We start from the raw sequence: 19,983 nt of genomic DNA, 5'->3' as shown, positions 1-19,983 counted from the left end.
AATCATTGGGACAAAATGTACCATTGTCTTGCTGCAGTTTTCTATTGAGCCAAAATCATCATTGTTGGGGAGTTAGAATCAGTCACTTTTCATGAGCCTTTGGTCTACTATTTCAGTGTTATTCTTTTCACTTAAAACTAGTTTCATTTAATGTCATGGCTAATTTCAAATTCCTGTCATGCTCTGTACATTTATTTATTTATTTTATTTTGTGTGTCAAGGACACAAAATAATTGCACTGCTGGTAAAGCATTAATGATATACAGAGGTTAATTACATACAAAGTATCCATTTGAGGGAAAATTCAATAAAGTAAAGACAGAGAGTAATAACAATAAAAATGAAAAAGGGGGAGGGGGGAAATAGAATGGTAATTCTCTTCATATTCTGTGATGAGTGAAGTATTCGGCAGTGTGACTTCTGTTTTGTAGCTGCAGCAAAATCACCAGTAGGACAGACGTTGTTGGTTTTGATGGTCACCACATAGGAACATTTCATCACAAGTGCTGAAGTCCCTTTTTCTGAGGTTGACTTTGTATAGTGACATCTCCATTCTCAGTCTGTTCAGTGTCTTCCATGCCCAATAGTTCCTCTTCATCATTTGTTCGGTTGGCCTCAAGCAAACAATCTTGGCAAAGAATGAAATTTTCACTCTGGAGCAGAGCATGCACTGATATGAAACTTCCTAGCAGAGTAAAACTGTGTTCTGGACCGAGATTTGAATCCGGAACTTTTTCCTTTCAGGGGCAAGTGCTCTACCGACTGAGAAATCCAAGCATGACCCATGACCCCTCCTTTACTTCCAACCAATTTTACTTGCCAAAGTTCCACTTGATGAGTTCCAGGTGATGAAAGAATTGTTGCAGATGTCAGCCCCTGAAGTTTTATCTTCATCCAAGTCTTGGTCATTGAGGCTCGTGTCCAGACAACCGATGTATGGGATCAGTTTCCTGTTCCGTCTTCCCCACTTATGCAGGTGATTTCCTACAAATAATTGGTGGTGCTATATTCAGAATTTGGTACAGTGTGCTGACAGGAATTGGTCATAGACAGCCTATCATAGTGCATCCAATCTCATTCAAAACTGTATTAACTTGTTTGGCATTTACAGTATTTTGCGAGACCGGTGCAGAATATTCCGCTATGGGAAACATAGTGCCAGGGTATATCTTTTGGAAAACATAGTGCCAGGGTATATCTTTGAAGCACTTCTGGTTGAACACCCCAAGTTGTTCCTGTAAGTTTACCGATGATGATGTTCCGTGCTGATACTTTGAGCTTTACTATTTCAGATGTGGCTTTGAATGTAAGGGAGTGGTCATTCTTTACTCCATGGTATTCGGGATTGTCAGAGAGGTATAGTCGTTGTCCTCTCCAAATGATGATCAGTTTTCTTTTAGCTTCTATATTTGCTAAACTTTCATCAGTGTACATGACAGCATGTCTTGTGAGCCGTGCTTATGTCTCAGTGTGTTTGACCAAGGGACCAACAATTTCTTGGGAACCTCGAGATCCAGTCTCTTCATCCCAGCAGTACACGAATTCTAATTTTGATGACAGGTCGTGACAACCAAATTGTAAATATATAAAGAGCTTTTTGTGCCTTGTAAAGATGCAATTCACAGTCTTGTTGAAGCTATGCCTTTGCCTTTTCATCTGTTGAATGTTTGCATTTATTTACAAAAATATCACATTGTGCACAGGTGTCCTTGTGAGGAGCATGGAAATGCAAGTTGAATTCTTTGTTAAAAGTTCTACAGTAAATGTTTTCTTTAACTGCGTTTTTTCTTTGACTTTGTTTTTTGTACAAATTATAGAGTAGTCAGATATTCATATTTTCTGATAAATATCTTCTGCTTGGGTTGTGGGATCTTGCATAATGTGATTGATAAGAGGGGAACAGTGCTATGAAGTTACCTATTATCATCATTTTTTCTTCTGGGTTTTTGTTACCAGGAACTTTCTTACCTTGTTTGTCTTCACCTGGTGATTTTGCGTGTACTATCTTTTTCACGGCTTTGGTCATTCTACCATCACAGATTTTTAATGTTTCCTGGAAATATTTTTTGCATGCTGTTTCACTTCATCTATCAGTGGTTGCATGAAAAATGTTAGTTGCAGCTTTTTTTTAATTTTTACTGCCTTTTGTTGGTTGATGACATGGTGGAATTTCCTTTTTTCCCCAGGCCATATAATAGTGTGTAATAATAGGCTGTTTTCCTATGTGAAAAATATGGTTCAGATCGTTGTTATTCTGATTGATTACAACACTCAGATAGCATCTATCGTTAATATCCTCACAAGTTATCTGTTATTCTTACGTAACTAAAGCTTAAAAAATCATTAAATATCAAGATTTGGTCATATGATAGAAAATGCCCTGTTGTTGGCTGAAGCTCCGATGGCATCACAGACTAGGTGTGAGACGAAGCTATAATGTGTTACATGAGTGTTAGCTAAAGTTATAAGGTTTTTTTATATACTACTTCTACAAACGTTTTAGCTATTTAGGGATGGAAAGCTCAATTACAACTTTTAAGTAACAATAGAAAGGAATTTTGTGAACACTGATTGTTGAAACCTTATGAAAGTTTATGCATTTATACTCCACCCATTTAGAACAGCGATACGTGCAGTGACGGGCATTCTTTTCCCTGCTCACTTTTAACATCATTAAACTCACTCAAGACTAAGGAATCATAGAATTTTAGCAAATGGATCTGTGTTTTATAACTAGATAATCAGCTATCAGCTAATTATTATTCTCAAATCTTAGTGCTGATTTTCTGTATGGAAGGCATTTGGCAGAAATGGTACTACGATAAACGCTTGGTGGCGCAATGGATAGCTCATCTGACTGTGGATGAAAAGGCCACAAGCTTTAATCCTGGAAGGGTCATATATTTTTAAAGTTTTACACAAAATATGTAAATAGCATTAGCAAGAACTGATTGTAACAATTGTTTAGATCATGTATGTATTATATTATGGCTTCACATTAATCTTAGTCTGAGAAATGGACAGCAAAGAATAAATGCATTTACTTTGTGAACAAACAAATCACTTTTTTGGAAAGCATTGCTAGTAGTGAAGGTATCACCAAATGTCCACAGTACAATGAGATGTAGGACAATGAGATTTTCTATATGGGGAGATATAAAGCATTTACAACATCGAGGTAACACAAGTATAAGAGTTGTCTGAAGCAGACGTACTTCATCTTTATGTAAGGTGATGAAACCGAAGGTTTAGAAGGTTTAATAAATAAGGGTCCTAGCTCGACAGAACATATATATATATATATATATATATATATATATTTTAGAAGGAAACATTCCACGTAGGAAAAATATACCTAAAAACAAAGATGATGTGACTTACCAAATGAAAGTGCTGGCAGGTCGACAGACACACAAACGAACACAAACATACACACAAAATTCAAGCTTTTGCAACAAACTGTTGCCTCATCAGGAAAGAGGGAAGGAGAGGGAAAGACGAAAGGATGTGGGTTTTAAGGAAGAGGTTAAGGAGTCATTCCAGTCCCGGGAGCGGAAAGACTTACCTTAGGGGGAAAAAGGGACAGGTATACACTCGCACACACACACACATATCCATCCACACATATACAGACACAAGCAGACATGGTCTTTAAATATGTCTGCTTGTGTCTGTATATGTGTGGATGGATATGTGTGTGTGTGTGTGTGTGTGTGTGTGTGTGTGTGTGTGTGTGTGTGTGTGTGTATACCCGTCCCTTTTTCCCCCTAAGGTAAGTCTTTCCGCTCCCGGGACTGGAATGACTCCTTACCCTCTTCCTTAAAACCCACATCCTTTCGTCTTTCCCTCTCCTTCCCTCTTTCCTGATGAGACAACAGTTTGTTGCGAAAGCTTGAATTTTGTGTGTATGTTTGTGTTCGTTTGTGTGTCTGTCGACCTGCCAGCACTTTCATTTGGTAAGTCACATCATCTTTGTTGTACATTTTCTAATAAAGTAAAAAGTATGTGGTCACATTAAATAGGGGGGGAAAAACAATACTAGCCACTTTGGTGTAACTCCCAACTGCACCACTTCAGCTCTCAGTAGTTAGATGTGTCTATCAACCTGTACAGTTTCTAAGTGAGGTAGGAATTACACAGTTTGAAATGTTAGCAAACACCAGTTACTGAACAAGATCTCTGCCCTATTAACAAGAAGAAGAAGAAGAAGAAGAAGAAGAAGAAGAAGAAGAAGAAGAAGTGGCATTGTACCACTTGTGCTGTAAGGGACTCAATTATTGAACAAGTTGTTAGGAGGAGAAGGAGAAATGCCATTTGTTAGGCTCATCTTGTAACACTAATAGGCTGTATCAAAAGTTCCATTATTCTTGATTACTGTATTTTTCTAATACCAAATGTCAGTCAGAATAGTTGTCTTTGGTTCTTCAGTCGATATTTGTCTGATGATTTTTCTTGCATTTTGTCAGCTCAAGTGGCTGGTATTGTTGAAGCTTCACCATCCATTGCTGGTGGCCGACTGAAGTCGAGCTCATGGCCACAGATTATATGTACCTGTCACACCAACCTGTCAGGGCTTTTCCCAAGTTGTTACTGCTTGGTCCTTGCCCTGCTATCTTCCAGCAGCCGTTCTCTGCAGCACAGGAATCGTGGATCCATAGAGCTTCAGACCTTCGTCTTTCTTGTTGAAGCTATTGTCATTTTTATGAATTTCTGTGGCTTCCTTAAACACTCGAGCATTGTAGCTCTTATCCTCAGAAAGCGCTACTGTGTTGATGAATTTTATTATGTGGCCAGTCTTACACATTGCGTGCTCCACCATGCAGATTTCTTCACCTGTCTCAACCTGTAGTACTGTTTAATGTACTGTGATCGTGGTGTTGATGATCCATCCAGTCATAACCACATAGACTTTTTCAAATGTACTAGATATGCAATGTATTCCTAACATTGCAAGTTGGTGCCTTTTGTCCTGTGACGATTTGGATTTGAGACACACGTTGATCTTCTTGGTATGTTTGTAAATATTCTTTACATTATGTTTGTGCAAAATATGACCAATTTAGTCTGTAACTGTGGGGATGTTTCAGATTTCTTCTACCAATGTGTCACTTCATTGAGTGTTAGATTTCGTGACACTTCTTGTGCATGCTTTGGAGCACCCAGAGCTCCTCAGAATGCTTGCCAGATGTTGCATCTTATTTACAAGGTGCTGCAGCTTACATATTCATCTTGCTGGCATTGCTAGCGTGTTAAATCATTCTTCTTTTCTGGTTTGGGTGATAATTTGACAGTTTGTACAGATATTGGTTAGTGTATGTCAGTTTTTGATACTGTGTCACAGATTCTCACCATCCCTCATATGCTAATACATCTAGAAAGGGTAACTGTTTCTCCTTTGCTTCCTCCATAGTAAATTTTATGTTGGTACGGAGGCTGTGCAGGTGTCTTATGAAGTCATCAAGCTGTTCCTCAACATGGCTACACACGACAATGGCGTCTTCAGTGTACCTGTTCATAGAAATTGCTATTTCACATGAAGTAGCTCAAGCCAAGATATCCATGAAAGAGCTTGTTGACGTCATGTGAGGAAAATGGAGTCAGTATGCTCCAGGGAATCATTGAGTGACATGTAAAAAAAAAACAACAGCAACAAAGCTGGCCAGGATGATGATTGTGTGGAGGAAACAGAGTGATCAAATATTTTGTCAGTTTTTGTGTCCATGAACCAGGAGCACATACAGTTGGTCTTAGTGATACATAATCTTTATGGAATTTTGGTAATCGATTCAGCTGAGGTGTTGAGCTTTGGTGTTGTACAGGAATGTCCACTGAGTGATAAGATTTCTTGATTAACCAACCTGTATTCTGTGTGAACCACTGCACCGGATCTTCTCTTAGCTTTCAGCGTGATGTCGGATCTAAAAGGTACTGAATCTTCTGCTCGTAATCTTCAGTCTTCATTACAGCAGTCACACTTCACTTGTCGGCATGCAGTAATGTACCCTTATCACCGTAGAGACTCTCGATAGCTTGTAACGGTTCCTTTTTCATATTGCAAATTGGTGGTTTTGGTTGGCACGGTATCCTGCCAGTTTCAGTGCATAGTTCCTCAGCTTTTTCACAAAGAAGAATCCAGTACAAAGCATCTGTTGAAAACCTGTGCAAACTGGGAACTCACCATGCAAGTCAGAAAAAGGAATGATTAATACTTTTGTAAAGCCCTTGAGATAAATTTGTGTGTTGTGGCACATTAGACATGAAATGCTAGATCTGGAAAACATTCTGAGGAGCATTAATTACGCCAGCAGTTGCATAAGAAGTATCATGAAATCTTACATTTGGCAGAGTGACATGTTGAAAATAATAGTTTAGGGTCTGGCCTTTCTGCCATATATCCCAAGGCACAAATTTGGCTCCATGTTGTGTGAATGCGATGTAAAGACTATTTACAAATGGACCAAGAAGATCAAAGAGTGTCTCAGATCAGCAAATGACAAAAGGAAACCACTTGCTACGTTCAGGAATATACAGCATATTCAGCGCAAGTGGAAAAATCTATGTGGGAATGACTGCACAGTCCATCAACACCAGGAGCACTGAAAATAAATGGTGTTGCATGTTGGGACAAGTTGGGAAATTAACTTCAACAGAAAAGAGGAAAACCTCAAGCTAAATGGATCCTAGACTCCTGTGCTGCCGTGAATGACTGTTGCAGGTAACAAGGGGAGAACCACAGCAGTAATAACCAGGAAAAAGTGCTCAGACACTGGTGCGACAGGCACTTTTAATCTGCAATTGCGAAGATTTACTGCAGTTCGTTACATGCTTTGGAGCGTGAAGCTTTGACACTGCCAGCCACTCGTACTGGTAAAATGTTACGAAAATCATCAAACATACATTGGCCAAAGAACCCGAGGCAGAAGCCAAAGGGATTTATTTTTTATTTGCAAAGCAATTTAAGTAATCTCAAAATGGATGATTTCATTTCAAAATAATGATTTCCTAACTTTATATTATCCAATTTCTGAAGGGGAAGAAGAAAATACTTGAACAAGATAAGAATCCCAAAGGGTGTGTGCACCATACATTTGGTTAAATATTTGCCAGGACTTACATACATACTGTGGTGTTGACAGCCAGTGATGTTAATATGTTCTCTACTTAACAGGCCCATAGGCTGTAGTCCAGTGGGTGTGCATTATCTCTTTGACATTTCAATTGCAGCTGCATGTGGCATTTTCAGAGGTGTGATTCTCCCACGATGGTCAATGGCTATATTTAGCGGAGCACCACACTTATGAAGATCCCCCCAGGCAAAGTATCTGAGCCACTGACGTACATTTCAAAACCTCGGGTGACATTGTAGGTAATGAGGTTGTGCATAATCTTGTCACAGGTACAAAGTAGATGGGCACATTATAGGTTGTGGATGGAATGTTTCAGGCAGTATCTCAGATTCATTCAAAATAAACTGGGCAAGCTACTGTAAGCATTGAGACTTTCACAAAATACATCACATTAGGTGAGGGATACCATGCTGCCCTGTTTGCAGACATTAAAAATGTTGGCCCTCCATCTTTTGCTGTCAATAGATAAGTTCCTTTACCTACTATGCCAGCAAGTAGTATTTTTTGATATTCCATTAAAAATTTCTGAAACTTGCAAACAAAACCATCTTCCATGAGTGCATTCAGCTTTCCTTTGTTAAAAAAAATAGTGACAGAAGTAAAATGAAGCCCTTATGGCCATGTTGAAATTCCTTCAGTTTCACATTGAGCACTACATGTATATTCAACAAGTCACTTATCAGTGCATGGTGCAAGATATTCCATATTATTATCAGTTATTAATGTCCTTTTGCATTCACAAGTGAAGTAAATGTAAATTAACTAAATGTTTCCATGGAAATCCAATTATCCTGTATACTTTCTCGTTGTCCTTACTTGAGATGTGTGAGGTATGGTATAAAATAATATCATAGTTTGTCAATTAATAATTATATAAATTACCCAACAGCTTATTTCTGTAATTTAACTAATTTTCTTCCTTCCACTTCATATCTCTGTAAAATGATAGTTGTAGATTTTTAATTCATTGTACTGCTTGTAGGCTGTGCACAATGCTTTAGTGAACTACTGGTGATTTCTTCCTATTGTTTATGTCTATTAATTTATACTGATCCATATTTGTCAATGATTCATTTATTACACAAAGTAGAAATTTTGTGTTGGTTGTGTTGAATTTCCTTGCAATTATTGAGGTGATATTTTTAGAGATGTCCTGTTTGAATTATTAGTTGTGATCTCTTTCTGGTAAATGTTAATATTTTTCTATGTCTATCATCTGTAATTGATGTTAAGAATTATGCAAGTGTGTTGGTCTGCTGAACACTGATAGCCAAATTGCCATTATGAATATTAACAATTTGGTCCAGTATTGCTAGTGCACATTTGACTCTGTAGTTCTGTAATGTTAAATATCTACACAGTTTCAGAAGTAGTCTGTTCCATTCACTTCTAACCCATTGTGTTTGTTATCAGAATGTGTGATCCCCACTGTCTTCTCCTGCTTAAATTAAGTAAGATCATGCCATCTTCGTATATGAACCCAAGATGTATCTCTTCTTCATCTAACAAACACCCGTTACAAGTACTTGCTTTTTAAACTGTAGATGTCACATTGCTTCTTGAAGTGTTTTTCTAAATATTTATCCAATATTATATCTTAATTTTCAAAAATTTTGTAAACTGAAGTGGATGATATTGTTCATTGTCTTTTGCCAATAATGGGCTGGAAATTGATGTGGCTGTAGAAGTTATGTGATACTAATCCACTAAGGTTTGTGGCAAGACAGTTGGACAGTGCCCAATAAGGTCAGTGTGTCTATTCTATTCTGCCACTGCGAGTGCAAGGTGATAAATACCATAAAATCCAGAACATTCAGTGCTAGAGAAGCGCATAATTGTTGTAGTCATACCTTACTGTTGCTTTCTTGTGCTTTTTATGAAATCAGTGTGCTTTGGGCATTGCCATATAATAACAGCACTGAGGCTAGAGATAATGGTCACCAACATTTAATACAGTTTCTTTTCTTATGAGTGTCATTATTTTCTGCACACACACACACGTTCTGATGAAGTAAAACAGAATGACCACTGTAAGATTGAATGCCTCCTAGTAGGGTTGTGGGCACATAGTGTGGCCAGGGATGTATTTAAACGCGTGAAGATGAATGCGGTATCATTTTAGTGATGATGCGAGCCACAAATGGTGGAGTACACTGACATAAGTGTCTTTAGTAAAGGGCAGATTGTTCTAGGCAGGTGCCAGGGAAAGAGCATTTTGCGTGCATGTAGTTGGTGGTTTGCTTGGTGCTGTATTAAGCACATATGGAAAGTGTTTGAAGGATGGGGAAACCATGAGTAGGTGACAAGGTGTTAGATGCCCACGCCTAATCATAGAATGTAGAGGTTGGAATGTTGCATTCTATAGAAAGCAGGGTAGGTGGCAATCTGCAGCAGATCTGACAATTGCAGTGGGCATGGGATCGTAGAGATCAGACTATTAATCAAATGAAAATGTCCGCTTCATAAGATGAATCATATTTCTTGTTACACCAGGTGGATGCTTGTGTCCAGACAAATGTCTGCTCAAAATGCAGCAAGTCGCAGGCATAGGCCAGTAGGTCATGGGACCTGTGGTGATAATTGAAGGCAGTGTGACAACTATGGACTGTGTGAACACGACTGTGGACCACCTTCATCTCTTCACACTTAATGTCTTTCCCAACAGAGATGGTGTGTTCCAGCTTGATAACTGTGTATGTCACACAGCAAAACTTGTGTTACAGTGTTTTGAGGAGCATTAAAATGAACTTGCATTGATGTTTTGGCTGCCAAAGTTGCCTGACCTGAACCATATGGAATGATATCTGGAGCCAGCTCCACATATACATTTTTGGGAATTGTGTGTCATACGCATAGACCTGTGCCTCATCCCTCTGAAAACTACCAAAAGTTTGATGAAACTTGCCATGCAGAATCACTGCTGTATTGTGTTACAAAGGTGGACCAACACATGATGCAGTGGATTTTCACAATGTTTTGCCCCCCCCCCCCCCCCCCCCCCCCTCTCTCTCTCTCTCTCGTGTGTGTGTGTGTGTGTGTGTGTGTGTGTGCGTGCGTGCGTGCGTGCGTGCGTGCGAGTGAGCGAGCGCGCGCGCGTGTCATTTTGAGAAACTCGGTTCCGTTTTGTATTCTTAATTTTATTTTCTTCTTGTTTGCATTTGAATTGTTGCTTTCTCATACACAGAATTATTTGTCAGTTGTTGTTCTTGTTATTCTTTTTGTTCTCCATACCTGTACTCTGGCGATTGCTGTAAATTGCATGGCAAGTTGCATTTATTCAAGTAACTATTTTACAAACAGCTAAATTATGGGTAGAGTGAATAATTTCAACAGAGGTAATAATTTCAAGAGCTTGAGTGTCAGTAATAGTGGGAGGAGGGGGATAATATTTTGCATGACAAACATTGTAGATACATAGCCATTATTTTGCCTGTTTTACAGAAATTGTTCAACTTATTTATTTTAAAATAAGTAACCTTTTCAAGTACAGTGTACAGCAGAGAAAGTTTGATGCATGTGTAATGAACAAACATACATTGACTGAAAAAGAGAGAGAGAGAGAGAGAGAGAGAGAGAGAGAGAGACAGTGTCCAGCAGGGGAGGACAATCGAAATGAAATTTCACAGGTTTAGGGGTTAGGTGATGTTACGATATTGCCACCTAAAAAGCACACTTTCCAAAGGCAGGGTCATCACAGCACAGCACAGCACAGCTCTTAAAACTGAAAGCACATTTATTACTGACACTAACATACAGCAAAACTGACCTCTTGGACAGTGTGTGTGCAACTACAAGGGTGATCTCAAAAGTAAGGTCTCCTATATTTTATAAGTACATAGATCTGTTTATTTCTACAATGGTGTACATCAGTTTACAGCTTGAACATTTAGCTATTTTTCGACGTAATCACCATTTCTGTCGATGCATTTTTGTAGATGCTATGGCAGTTTTTGTATGCCCGTGTCATACCAGCTCTCTGCCATGCTGTTCAGAAAGTTATGAACTTCTTCTTTCACCTCATCGTCGGATCTGAATCGTTTTCCGGCCAAATGTTCTTTTAACCTATGGAACAGGTGATAGTTACTGGGTGCAAGTCGGGACTATAGGGTGGGTGGGTGATTATGCTCCACTGAAATTGTTGCAAGAGAGCAACGGTTTGCCGAGCGATGTGTGGACGAGCGTTGTCATCGAGAATGGGTATGCCCTTTCTCAACATTCCTCTTCTCCATTTCTGAATTGCTCGTTTGAGTTTTTTCAGAGTCTCACAGTACCTGTCAGCGTTAATTGTGGACCCAGTGATACAGCTCCGATTATGAGGTGAAAGAAGAGGCTCATAACTTTCCGAACATCATGGCAACAAGCTGGTATGAAATGGTCATACAAAAACTGCCACAGCATCTACAAAAATGCATCAACAGAAATGGTGATTATGTTGAAAAATAGCTAAATGTTCAAGCCTGTAAACTGATGTAAACCATTGTAGAAATAAACAGGTCTATGTACTTATAAAAAAATAAGAGATCTTACTTTTGGGATTACCCTTGTATTTATACAAACGCTGAACATTCCAGAATGCTGGTATTTATATAAACATGGGGTATTCCAGAATATACAGACATTGCAAACATAAGATATTTCAAGAACCATCCAGAAATGATAAACACCAAATAACAAATAATTGCTGGTGGTTGGGTTTGAACTGGAAATCCACAGCACACCAGCCAGTGATGCTAACTATTACATCACTTTTTATGTCCTACACCTCATGGCAGTATCGAGTCAAATTTACAAAGAACTTGGCTATATGAACTCACACATCGGCATGACGTTGCACCCCTTTTGGCATGAATGCATGCACTGATTCAGTTGGGAAGGATGTCCTAAAGCTGTTGTATCTTCCATAGACAAACTGGCCCACAACTGTTGCAGTTGCTCTTGATGTCCTTGACTCTAGCATTGGGACAGAGTCGACTTCCAAGCTGGTCCCACATATTGTGTTGGGGACAGACCTGGGGATCTTGCTACCCTTGGGAGTATCACAACATAATGCGGACAGTTCATAGAGACATGTGCCATGTGGTAGTCAGAGGTGTTCGACTTGAACCTTGACATGTATGCCTGAATACACATCCATGCAGTCCAACATCAGGTCACAGTCATGTAATTCAACCAGCTGGTCAAATGGAGACCCACAATGGGTCCTTTTCAAACACTGTCTCACATGAGTACAGGGCACCTCACATGTCCTTCACAGTGAACACTCAACGTATGATGCTGTTCATACCCCTTATATGCTGTACCAGACATGGAAACAACATGAAATACAACTAATTCGAATGCTCTTTGGAGGTCATTCTACCTGTCGCAGAGAATTGCAACTCTAATCATTTACGCACCCAGTGATTTGTGTGCGTGCATGTGCGCGTGCTCCACCCCCCCCCCCCCCCCCCCCTCCAATCTGTAAATGTGCGTGTGCACGCATTTGTAGTTAATATCTGACCATGCTTTCTTCACTTATTTTTTTATCAGTTTGTAATATTTAAGCAGGATTGCTTGTACTCATAATTTGATTTTTCACGTTGTTTCTAACTTTCACTCTAGGATGCAGTGTGTTGAGACTTACGTGAGAATTTATGAAGCTTTTGATGCGTTTTATACTGATGAGATTGACAATTTTCTTTTCTTTTCATTGTTCTTATTGTGAGAGCTGCTAGCTTATATACACCACTGACTGTATTGTTAGTAATTGTCTTTTAAAAGAATCTGTTTGCTTTTGATAAATGTTATAGGTGGTAGACTCTGTTCTAAATGGAGACAGCCGATCAGGAGTAGCAATTGTAAGACCTCCTGGACACCATGCAGAGGAAGGTGAACCATGTGGCTTTTGTGTTTTCAACAATGTTGCCTTAGCAGCAAAATATGCTGTGAAGATACATGGTCTGAAAAGGTATGATAGAATAGATTTTTCTGTTTTGAAGGTAGTGAATTTATTTGTAAAAACATAACTGTTGTTATGTATAACTCTTGTTTAAAATTTGTGGACATTTTGTAAATCATATGTATTGTATCATTTGGCTAGTTGCGTCATTCGAATGTTTTTGAAAACTTACGTGCAAACACAACAGCTCTTACCATGCGAGCTGTAGGAGAAATGGGATAAGGTTGAAGGATTAGAGTGCAAGAAGTGTGAGAGAAAGTAACAGTGGTGAGTGCTGACTGTGGTAGATTGGTATTAAGAGTATTTCACTACTATGCTGTGGATGGGGAGGAAATGGGAGAAAAGCATCCATGTAGTATAAGACAGATGGTCTAGATTTCACAACAGACCCTTCCATTCCCCTGTCCTCTCCTGGATTGGAACAGCTCGTGCCTTCACTCTTGTGTGGAAGTTTCCTACGTCTTGCTATGCACCTGCGATGCTCTTCTTCCACTCACTTGTACATAAATGCCTTCCCACACTGTTCAGGCTGTGCCACAGCTTGCCTGACATACTGTGGCATTTGTAATGTGTGTGCAACTGTGTTTAAATTGACATGCAAAATAACAAGACTTAAGAAAGTTAAGCAAATATTTATCGCTCCTGTCTCTGTGGCACTCAACATTTTCATAATGATCAGTAGTACATCTCACAGTAATTGCTAATTGTCAACCCGATGAAGTATTTCTCGTTTGCTGGTTGTGCTTTGTACTGTCATTACCCATATTGCCTGTGGGCTTAATTTAGACTTCTGTAAGTGTTTCCTTGTTGAAAGTATGGTTGGTATCTTTTTTGGTTGCTGATTTGCTGAGGGAACCAGTGATCAGAAATAAAATGATATTAAAAGAGAATAAATATATGATCTTCTCTATAATAAGAGGTTTTTCACTGGAATATTTGCTTGTGCAAAAACTCCAGTTTTTCCCTGAAATGGACTTTCTTTGTTTTTCTTGTTTTGGCTGTGTGTAAGCTTTCATCAGATGATTATATCTGTTGACAAGCGGCAGTACTATCTTTCCAGTGAACAGAGTGCTTCTGTGACTTAAGACATTTCTCAAAATTATCTTTTTTCCCCACCCACTTCAAGAATTACAAAATATGCTGAAATGCAGTCAGCCACGAGTGTAAACAATTGAGAATGTCGACTACCTGTCAGAAGAGGAATGGTTGGGAGAACAAGCCATGCCTCCCTCTCACAAAGCAGATAGCCTTCACCAGTTTTCTGTGCTGTAGCAGAAACAAAACTGACACTTTGTCATAATAATCATCAATTCCTTCTGCCGTTGAGATAGTCAAACTCAAACACTGTGATTGATGTGAGTTAGAGTCTTTACTCATTTCAAAATAAGAAAAGAAAGCAATGAATGAAGTGAAACACATATCAGAGCAATTTGCACAAGCATTTGACAACAGCTACTGCACAGTTGCTTGTTGAGATTGGCAGTGTCATAAACGAGCTAGTTCAAGCCTGCCTTCTACCAGTATCTTAAAGCAACCATAGTTCAGAGTACCTTCCCACTTAAAATAAACTGTAACTTTAAAGTGTCCGCATTGTACCAATGTTAACTAGCAAAGAAGTACAGGTTTCTGTGTTTTTTAAGTTTCTAGGTCCATGGCATGATATCTACATAGCCATCCACAACTTGTTTCTTATAAATCATTATACTCCCCACAGCTGACATGGCATCAGAGAATAACTTATAAAGAGCACTGGTATATCGTTGCAATCATGCAAAGTTACGATCATTGATTTGTAAACATGTTTGTATGCTCTCTTCTGAAACTGAGCTTCACCAGACCTTTTTAGCACCAGTAACCAAAAATAGGGTTCTTTTCGATATTTGCAGAAAGTATAGCTATTTCGTACTATGTTTGGTAAAATAATTCATCCAGATAAAATTCCCTGTTAAATAGCATTATTAGATAACTTCTCATTTTGAGGCAGAATCCAAGTCTATATCTGCATTTCTAAATCTACATCTACATTTACATAGATACTCCGCAAGCCACCATAGGATGTGTGACGGAGGGTAGCCTGTACCGCTACTTGTCAGTTCCCCTACTGTACCATTTGCAAAAATAGAGAGTGAAAAACTACTGTCTGTATGCAACTGTATGAGCCCTAATTTCTCGTATCTTTGTGATCCTTACACGCAATGTATGTTGGCGGCAGTAGAATCGTTTGGGAGTCAGCTTCAAATTCTGGTACACTAAATTTTCTCAATAGTGTTTCTCGAAAAGAATGTTGCCTTACCTCCAGGTATTCCCATTTGAGTTCCCATAACATTTGTGTGTTGTTCAAACCTACTGGTAACAAATCTAGTAGCCTGCCTCTGAATTGTTTTGATGTCTTCTTTCAGTTCGATCTGGTACGGATCCCAAGCACTTGAGCAGTACTCAAGAATAGGTTGCTCCAGTGTGCTGTATGCAGTCTCTGTTACAGGTGAACCACTCTTTCCTAAAATTCTCCCAATTAACTTATGGCAACCACTTGCTTTCTCTCCCACAGTTCTCACATGCTGGTTCCACCTCATATCACTCTGCTATGTTATGCTGAGATATTTAAACAAATTGACTGTGTCAAGCAAGACACTGGTAATACTGTATCTGAACATTACATGTTTGTTCTTCCTACTCATTTACATTAACTTACATGTTAGCACATTTAGGGCTTGCTGCCATTCATCACACCAACTGGAAATTTTATCTAAGTTGTCTTGTATCTTCGTACACCAAGGCATCATTAGCAAACAACTGCTGACTGCTTTCCACCCTGTCTGCCAAATCATTTATGTATATAGAGAACAATAGCAGTCCTATCGCACTTCCCTGGGGTACTCTTGATGATACCGATGTCTCTGATGAACACTTGTCTTCGAGGACAACATACTGGGTTCTATTATTTAAGAAGTATTTGAGCCACTCACATGTCTGTGAACTTATTCCATGTGCTCGTATTTCTGTTAACAATCTGCAATGGGGCACCATGTAAAATGCTTTCCGGAAATCTAGAAATATGGAATATTGCAAATGTGAATTTTTCAGCACCATACTTACCACTATCTTCCTAAATAGCACATGGCATTCAACTTTCTCATTTTGAGACAAGCAGTACAATGCAGTATAGTCAATGCCAATAACACCAAGCGCGCGCGCGCTCTATATTTGGTTCTATTAATGTAATTTGTGTGTGTGTGTGTATTCTTATTTGTGGTTGTATTAATATAATTTTTACAGAGTTCTTATCCTTGACTGGGATGTTCATCATGGCAATGGCACTCAGCACATGTTTGAGGAAGACCCTAGTGTTCTATACATATCACTTCATCGGTATGACAATGGCAGTTTCTTTCCGGGGTCAACAGATGCAAACTACACAGAAGTTGGTGTGGGTCCAGGAAAAGGTTATAATATCAATATACCTTGGAACAAGGTTTGTATTACTAATTTATAATACAGGATTATTCATAAGTTGAGAACTATAGGTGAATAACAAAAGCAAAATAAAAGTTATTGTTCAAACTGTTAAACTTTTTGTAAAATTGTGAATTCCATTCTTCCAACATTCGTTGAATCTTCTTTGCCAAAATTTGCTAGCATGTATGAAAATCCAGTATGTACCCAATTTTAACATCACTTGTATTTCATTAATAGAGCAACATAAAAACAGAATCCACAGAGTTATCTCCTAGCAGCTAACTGCTTGTCTGCCTGTTTACTATTGGTCTTCACCAATAAAACTTGGTTTTGCTCCTGCTTAAATGGTGAAGTGGTTTATTTCATGAATAATTTGAAAATCTGTATGGTTCGAGGCTTAACTTCATAATCTATGGATTAATTTGCCCATGATCTTTTATCTAGAACAAATTTCATCATAGCCGGATAAACGATATCTATTAGAGTTATATACATCAAAAGAAAATGAAATTGAAATAACATTCAAAATAGCAGAGCAATAATGGCTAGAAGAGAAATGGAAAGCTGTAGAAGTATGCATGAATATGGGGCAGATAGATGCCAGCTACAGGAAAGTGAGACACACCTGTGTGAAAACGAAGAGTTCACTTGGAAAGCCAATGCAAAGAAGTGAAGGCTGAAATATGGGAGGAATATATACAAAGGAAACAAACTAGAAGACTTGTGTTGTTGGAAGGAAACAGGAGTAGATTGGAGATGGGGTTCTGTGAGAAGAATTTGATGGAGATGGATCACTGAAAGATCTGGACTAGTCAACAGCCCCACAGAATTACTGTGATCCTTGGCAGTAGCCTGACATAACAATTCCACCTCATATGCAAGAATGTGAGGCAGGTGAGATACACTCAGACTTCAAAAAAGAATGCATTAAGCCCAATTCCAAAGAGAGCAGGAGTTGACATAGGTGAATATTACTTAACTATCAGTTTAATAAGTCATAGCTTCAAACTGAAGATGAATTTGGATTTTAGAGAAATGTAGGAATATGAGAGGCAATACAACCATTTGATTTACACGGTAGGTTGAAGAAAAGGCAGACGTATATTTACAGAATATATAGATTTAAACAAAGCTTTTGACAATGTTGACTGAATTACATGCTTCGAAATTTTGAAGGAAGCAGGGCTAAGATACAGGGAACAATTGGAACAATGGGTTATATGCAACTTGCATAGAACCCAGACTGCTGTCATAAGAGTTGAAGGATAAAAAAGTAGCAGCCATTGAGAAAGAAGTGAGACAGGAGAGCAGGCTATCCCCAGTGTTGTTTGATCTGTACATTGAACAGTCTGTGAAGGAAATCAAGGAAAAATTTTGAAATAGAATTAAAGTTGAGGGAGAAGATATAAAAATTAAGGTATGCTGATCTTGAGGGAGGAGATACAAAAACTAAGATGTGCTGATACCAGTGTAACTGTAGAGATGCAAGAGACTTGCTGAAAGAGCAGGATAAAGTTAGACTGGATAGTGTCTTGAAAAGAGGTTATAGGACAAACAGAGAGAAAGTGAAACAATGTAATTGAACATAGTTGATCTACTGTATTTACCCAAGTATAAGATGACCCTGAACATAAGACAATCACCCCCTCCCCTCTTTTTTTTTTTTAAATGGCTCCTTGATTAAAATTTATTTTTAACATATTCTTACTAATCAAAGTTCCAAACTTTTACTAACGTAAGGTATCTGCCTAAAAGGTTAACGTTACAGTTACTCTAAACGTATGCCGTTTAATGGTTGTCTGCATTTTCTTAATACAAAGAGAAATAAACAAAAAGAAATTGTTTTCCTTAATCTTCATCGTAACTGCCTTTTGTTTGGTTAGCCTGTCTGTGGTATCAGTGGTATTACTATTTTCAACTATCATCATCATCATCATCATCATCATCATCCTCCTAACAGTACAGGTGTAAAACTTATATCTTCGATATCACAAATATTTGGCTGTTTCTTCCGAATAGGTTGTGATTTCTAAGGTGGTGGTTACAGTGGGCCACAATTATTTTTTCTGAATAAATTGTGGATTTCACTTTTATACTGACATGAGAATGTTACTGTGTTTCTTGCTTCTAAATACATCGTCTGCCCACCACTCTCTCATTTGCTGTGTAGATCCAGCAACTGATGCATCCCCTATCGTTCTTGTCATACCAGGTGGCAAGAGTTGATAACATTGCTGTGCGAAACACATAAGTACACTACTACCTTCAACCTAGACATTTACCATCTGCTGCAGAGGCGTGCACTGTTGTTGAGTATTTGTTCAATTTTAAAGTCGGTTTGATTCAGAGTACAAATCAATTCAGGCAAACTGCAGTTTATACATGGTAGATGACAATAAAAAGCCATAGCTTCCCATAGTTTGCAACACAGTGAAATTTGCTGCCTGCTCAACTCTCCCCTCCTCGCATTCATCATCATAGTTCTCAATTCTCAATGTTGCTGATGTCACTTTTCTCCCTCCAACCCTTCTGTAATGGTGTGCTTGAGCAAATGTGGAACACGGAAGTCAGTATTTTCTAGGGTGCAGGTCATATGTAAAAGCAGCAGCTAATATATAAATGAAAGAACACAATCACAATTCAGTCAAGTTCTCAGACTTCCACTTGTCCCACGATCTAGTCAAATGGTTCAAATTGCTCTGAGCACTATGGGACTTAACTTCTGATGTCATCAGTCCCCTAGAACTTAGAACTACTTAAACCTAATTAACCTAAGGACATCACACACATCCATGCCCGAGGCAGGATTCGAACCTGTGACCGTAGCGGTCACGCGGTTCCAAACTGAAGCGCCTAGAACCGCACGGCCACATCGACCGGCGATCTAGTCACATCTGTTGGTACTGTCTACATAATGGGTCTTTCTGCTGCAACTTACTTTTGCAATAATAATTGCAGTCAGTTTATATGATTAATTTCGTATCTTAGACATTTAATTCTGAATTAATTTTCTTTCTCATTTAATCTGACTGTCGCCATCTTGTTCTAAAGCTGGAAACATTCTCTCATGGTATTCTAAGATGTGAACAGTGACCGAATTTCTCATTTGCAACCCACATGGTACGTCATTCGAGTTTCTCATAAACAAATAAAGTATTAACTTGGATTCATAATCAAGCAATAGTTTTTGAATGACAAGATTTTAGCCTTTAGAAATTAGCTTTACTTAAAAAGCAGATAAATGTATGTATGCAATATCCATACATACACGAGAACTTTTATTGCAGACCTGTTCAAATGCAACAAAAGTTCATAAGTTAATAGAATTTAATGCTGTTTCCTCCTGTGTAGTTTTTAAGCAGATCATTAGAATATTGTTGTGGCTAGTTCATAGTTTTGCGAGTATCTCGTGCACTGGTGCCACAAGTCGAATGTCACGTGATTGTTCGATTAAGGTCGATA

General features: G+C 38.6%; 1 protein-coding gene across 6 annotated transcripts in view; it reads left to right on the top strand.

Annotated features, from left to right (window-relative positions):
- The window catches only part of LOC126182569 (histone deacetylase 6), a 325,057-nt gene that overhangs the window by 245,203 nt on the left and 59,871 nt on the right, over positions 1 to 19,983 (top strand). For all 6 annotated transcript variants that reach the window (XM_049924862.1, XM_049924864.1, XM_049924861.1 and 3 more), the window contains 2 exons: positions 12,917 to 13,074; positions 16,342 to 16,537. In XM_049924862.1, coding sequence (XP_049780819.1) covers positions 12,917 to 13,074; positions 16,342 to 16,537 — 354 coding nt within the window. The remainder of the gene's footprint in view (positions 1 to 12,916; positions 13,075 to 16,341; positions 16,538 to 19,983) is intronic.

This window comes from Schistocerca cancellata, chromosome 1 (genome assembly GCF_023864275.1).
Source record: "Schistocerca cancellata isolate TAMUIC-IGC-003103 chromosome 1, iqSchCanc2.1, whole genome shotgun sequence".
Lineage (NCBI taxonomy): Eukaryota > Metazoa > Arthropoda > Insecta > Orthoptera > Acrididae > Schistocerca > Schistocerca cancellata.
The sequence above is the reverse complement of the archived record's forward strand: the minus strand, read 5'-3'. Positions and strand labels throughout refer to the sequence as shown.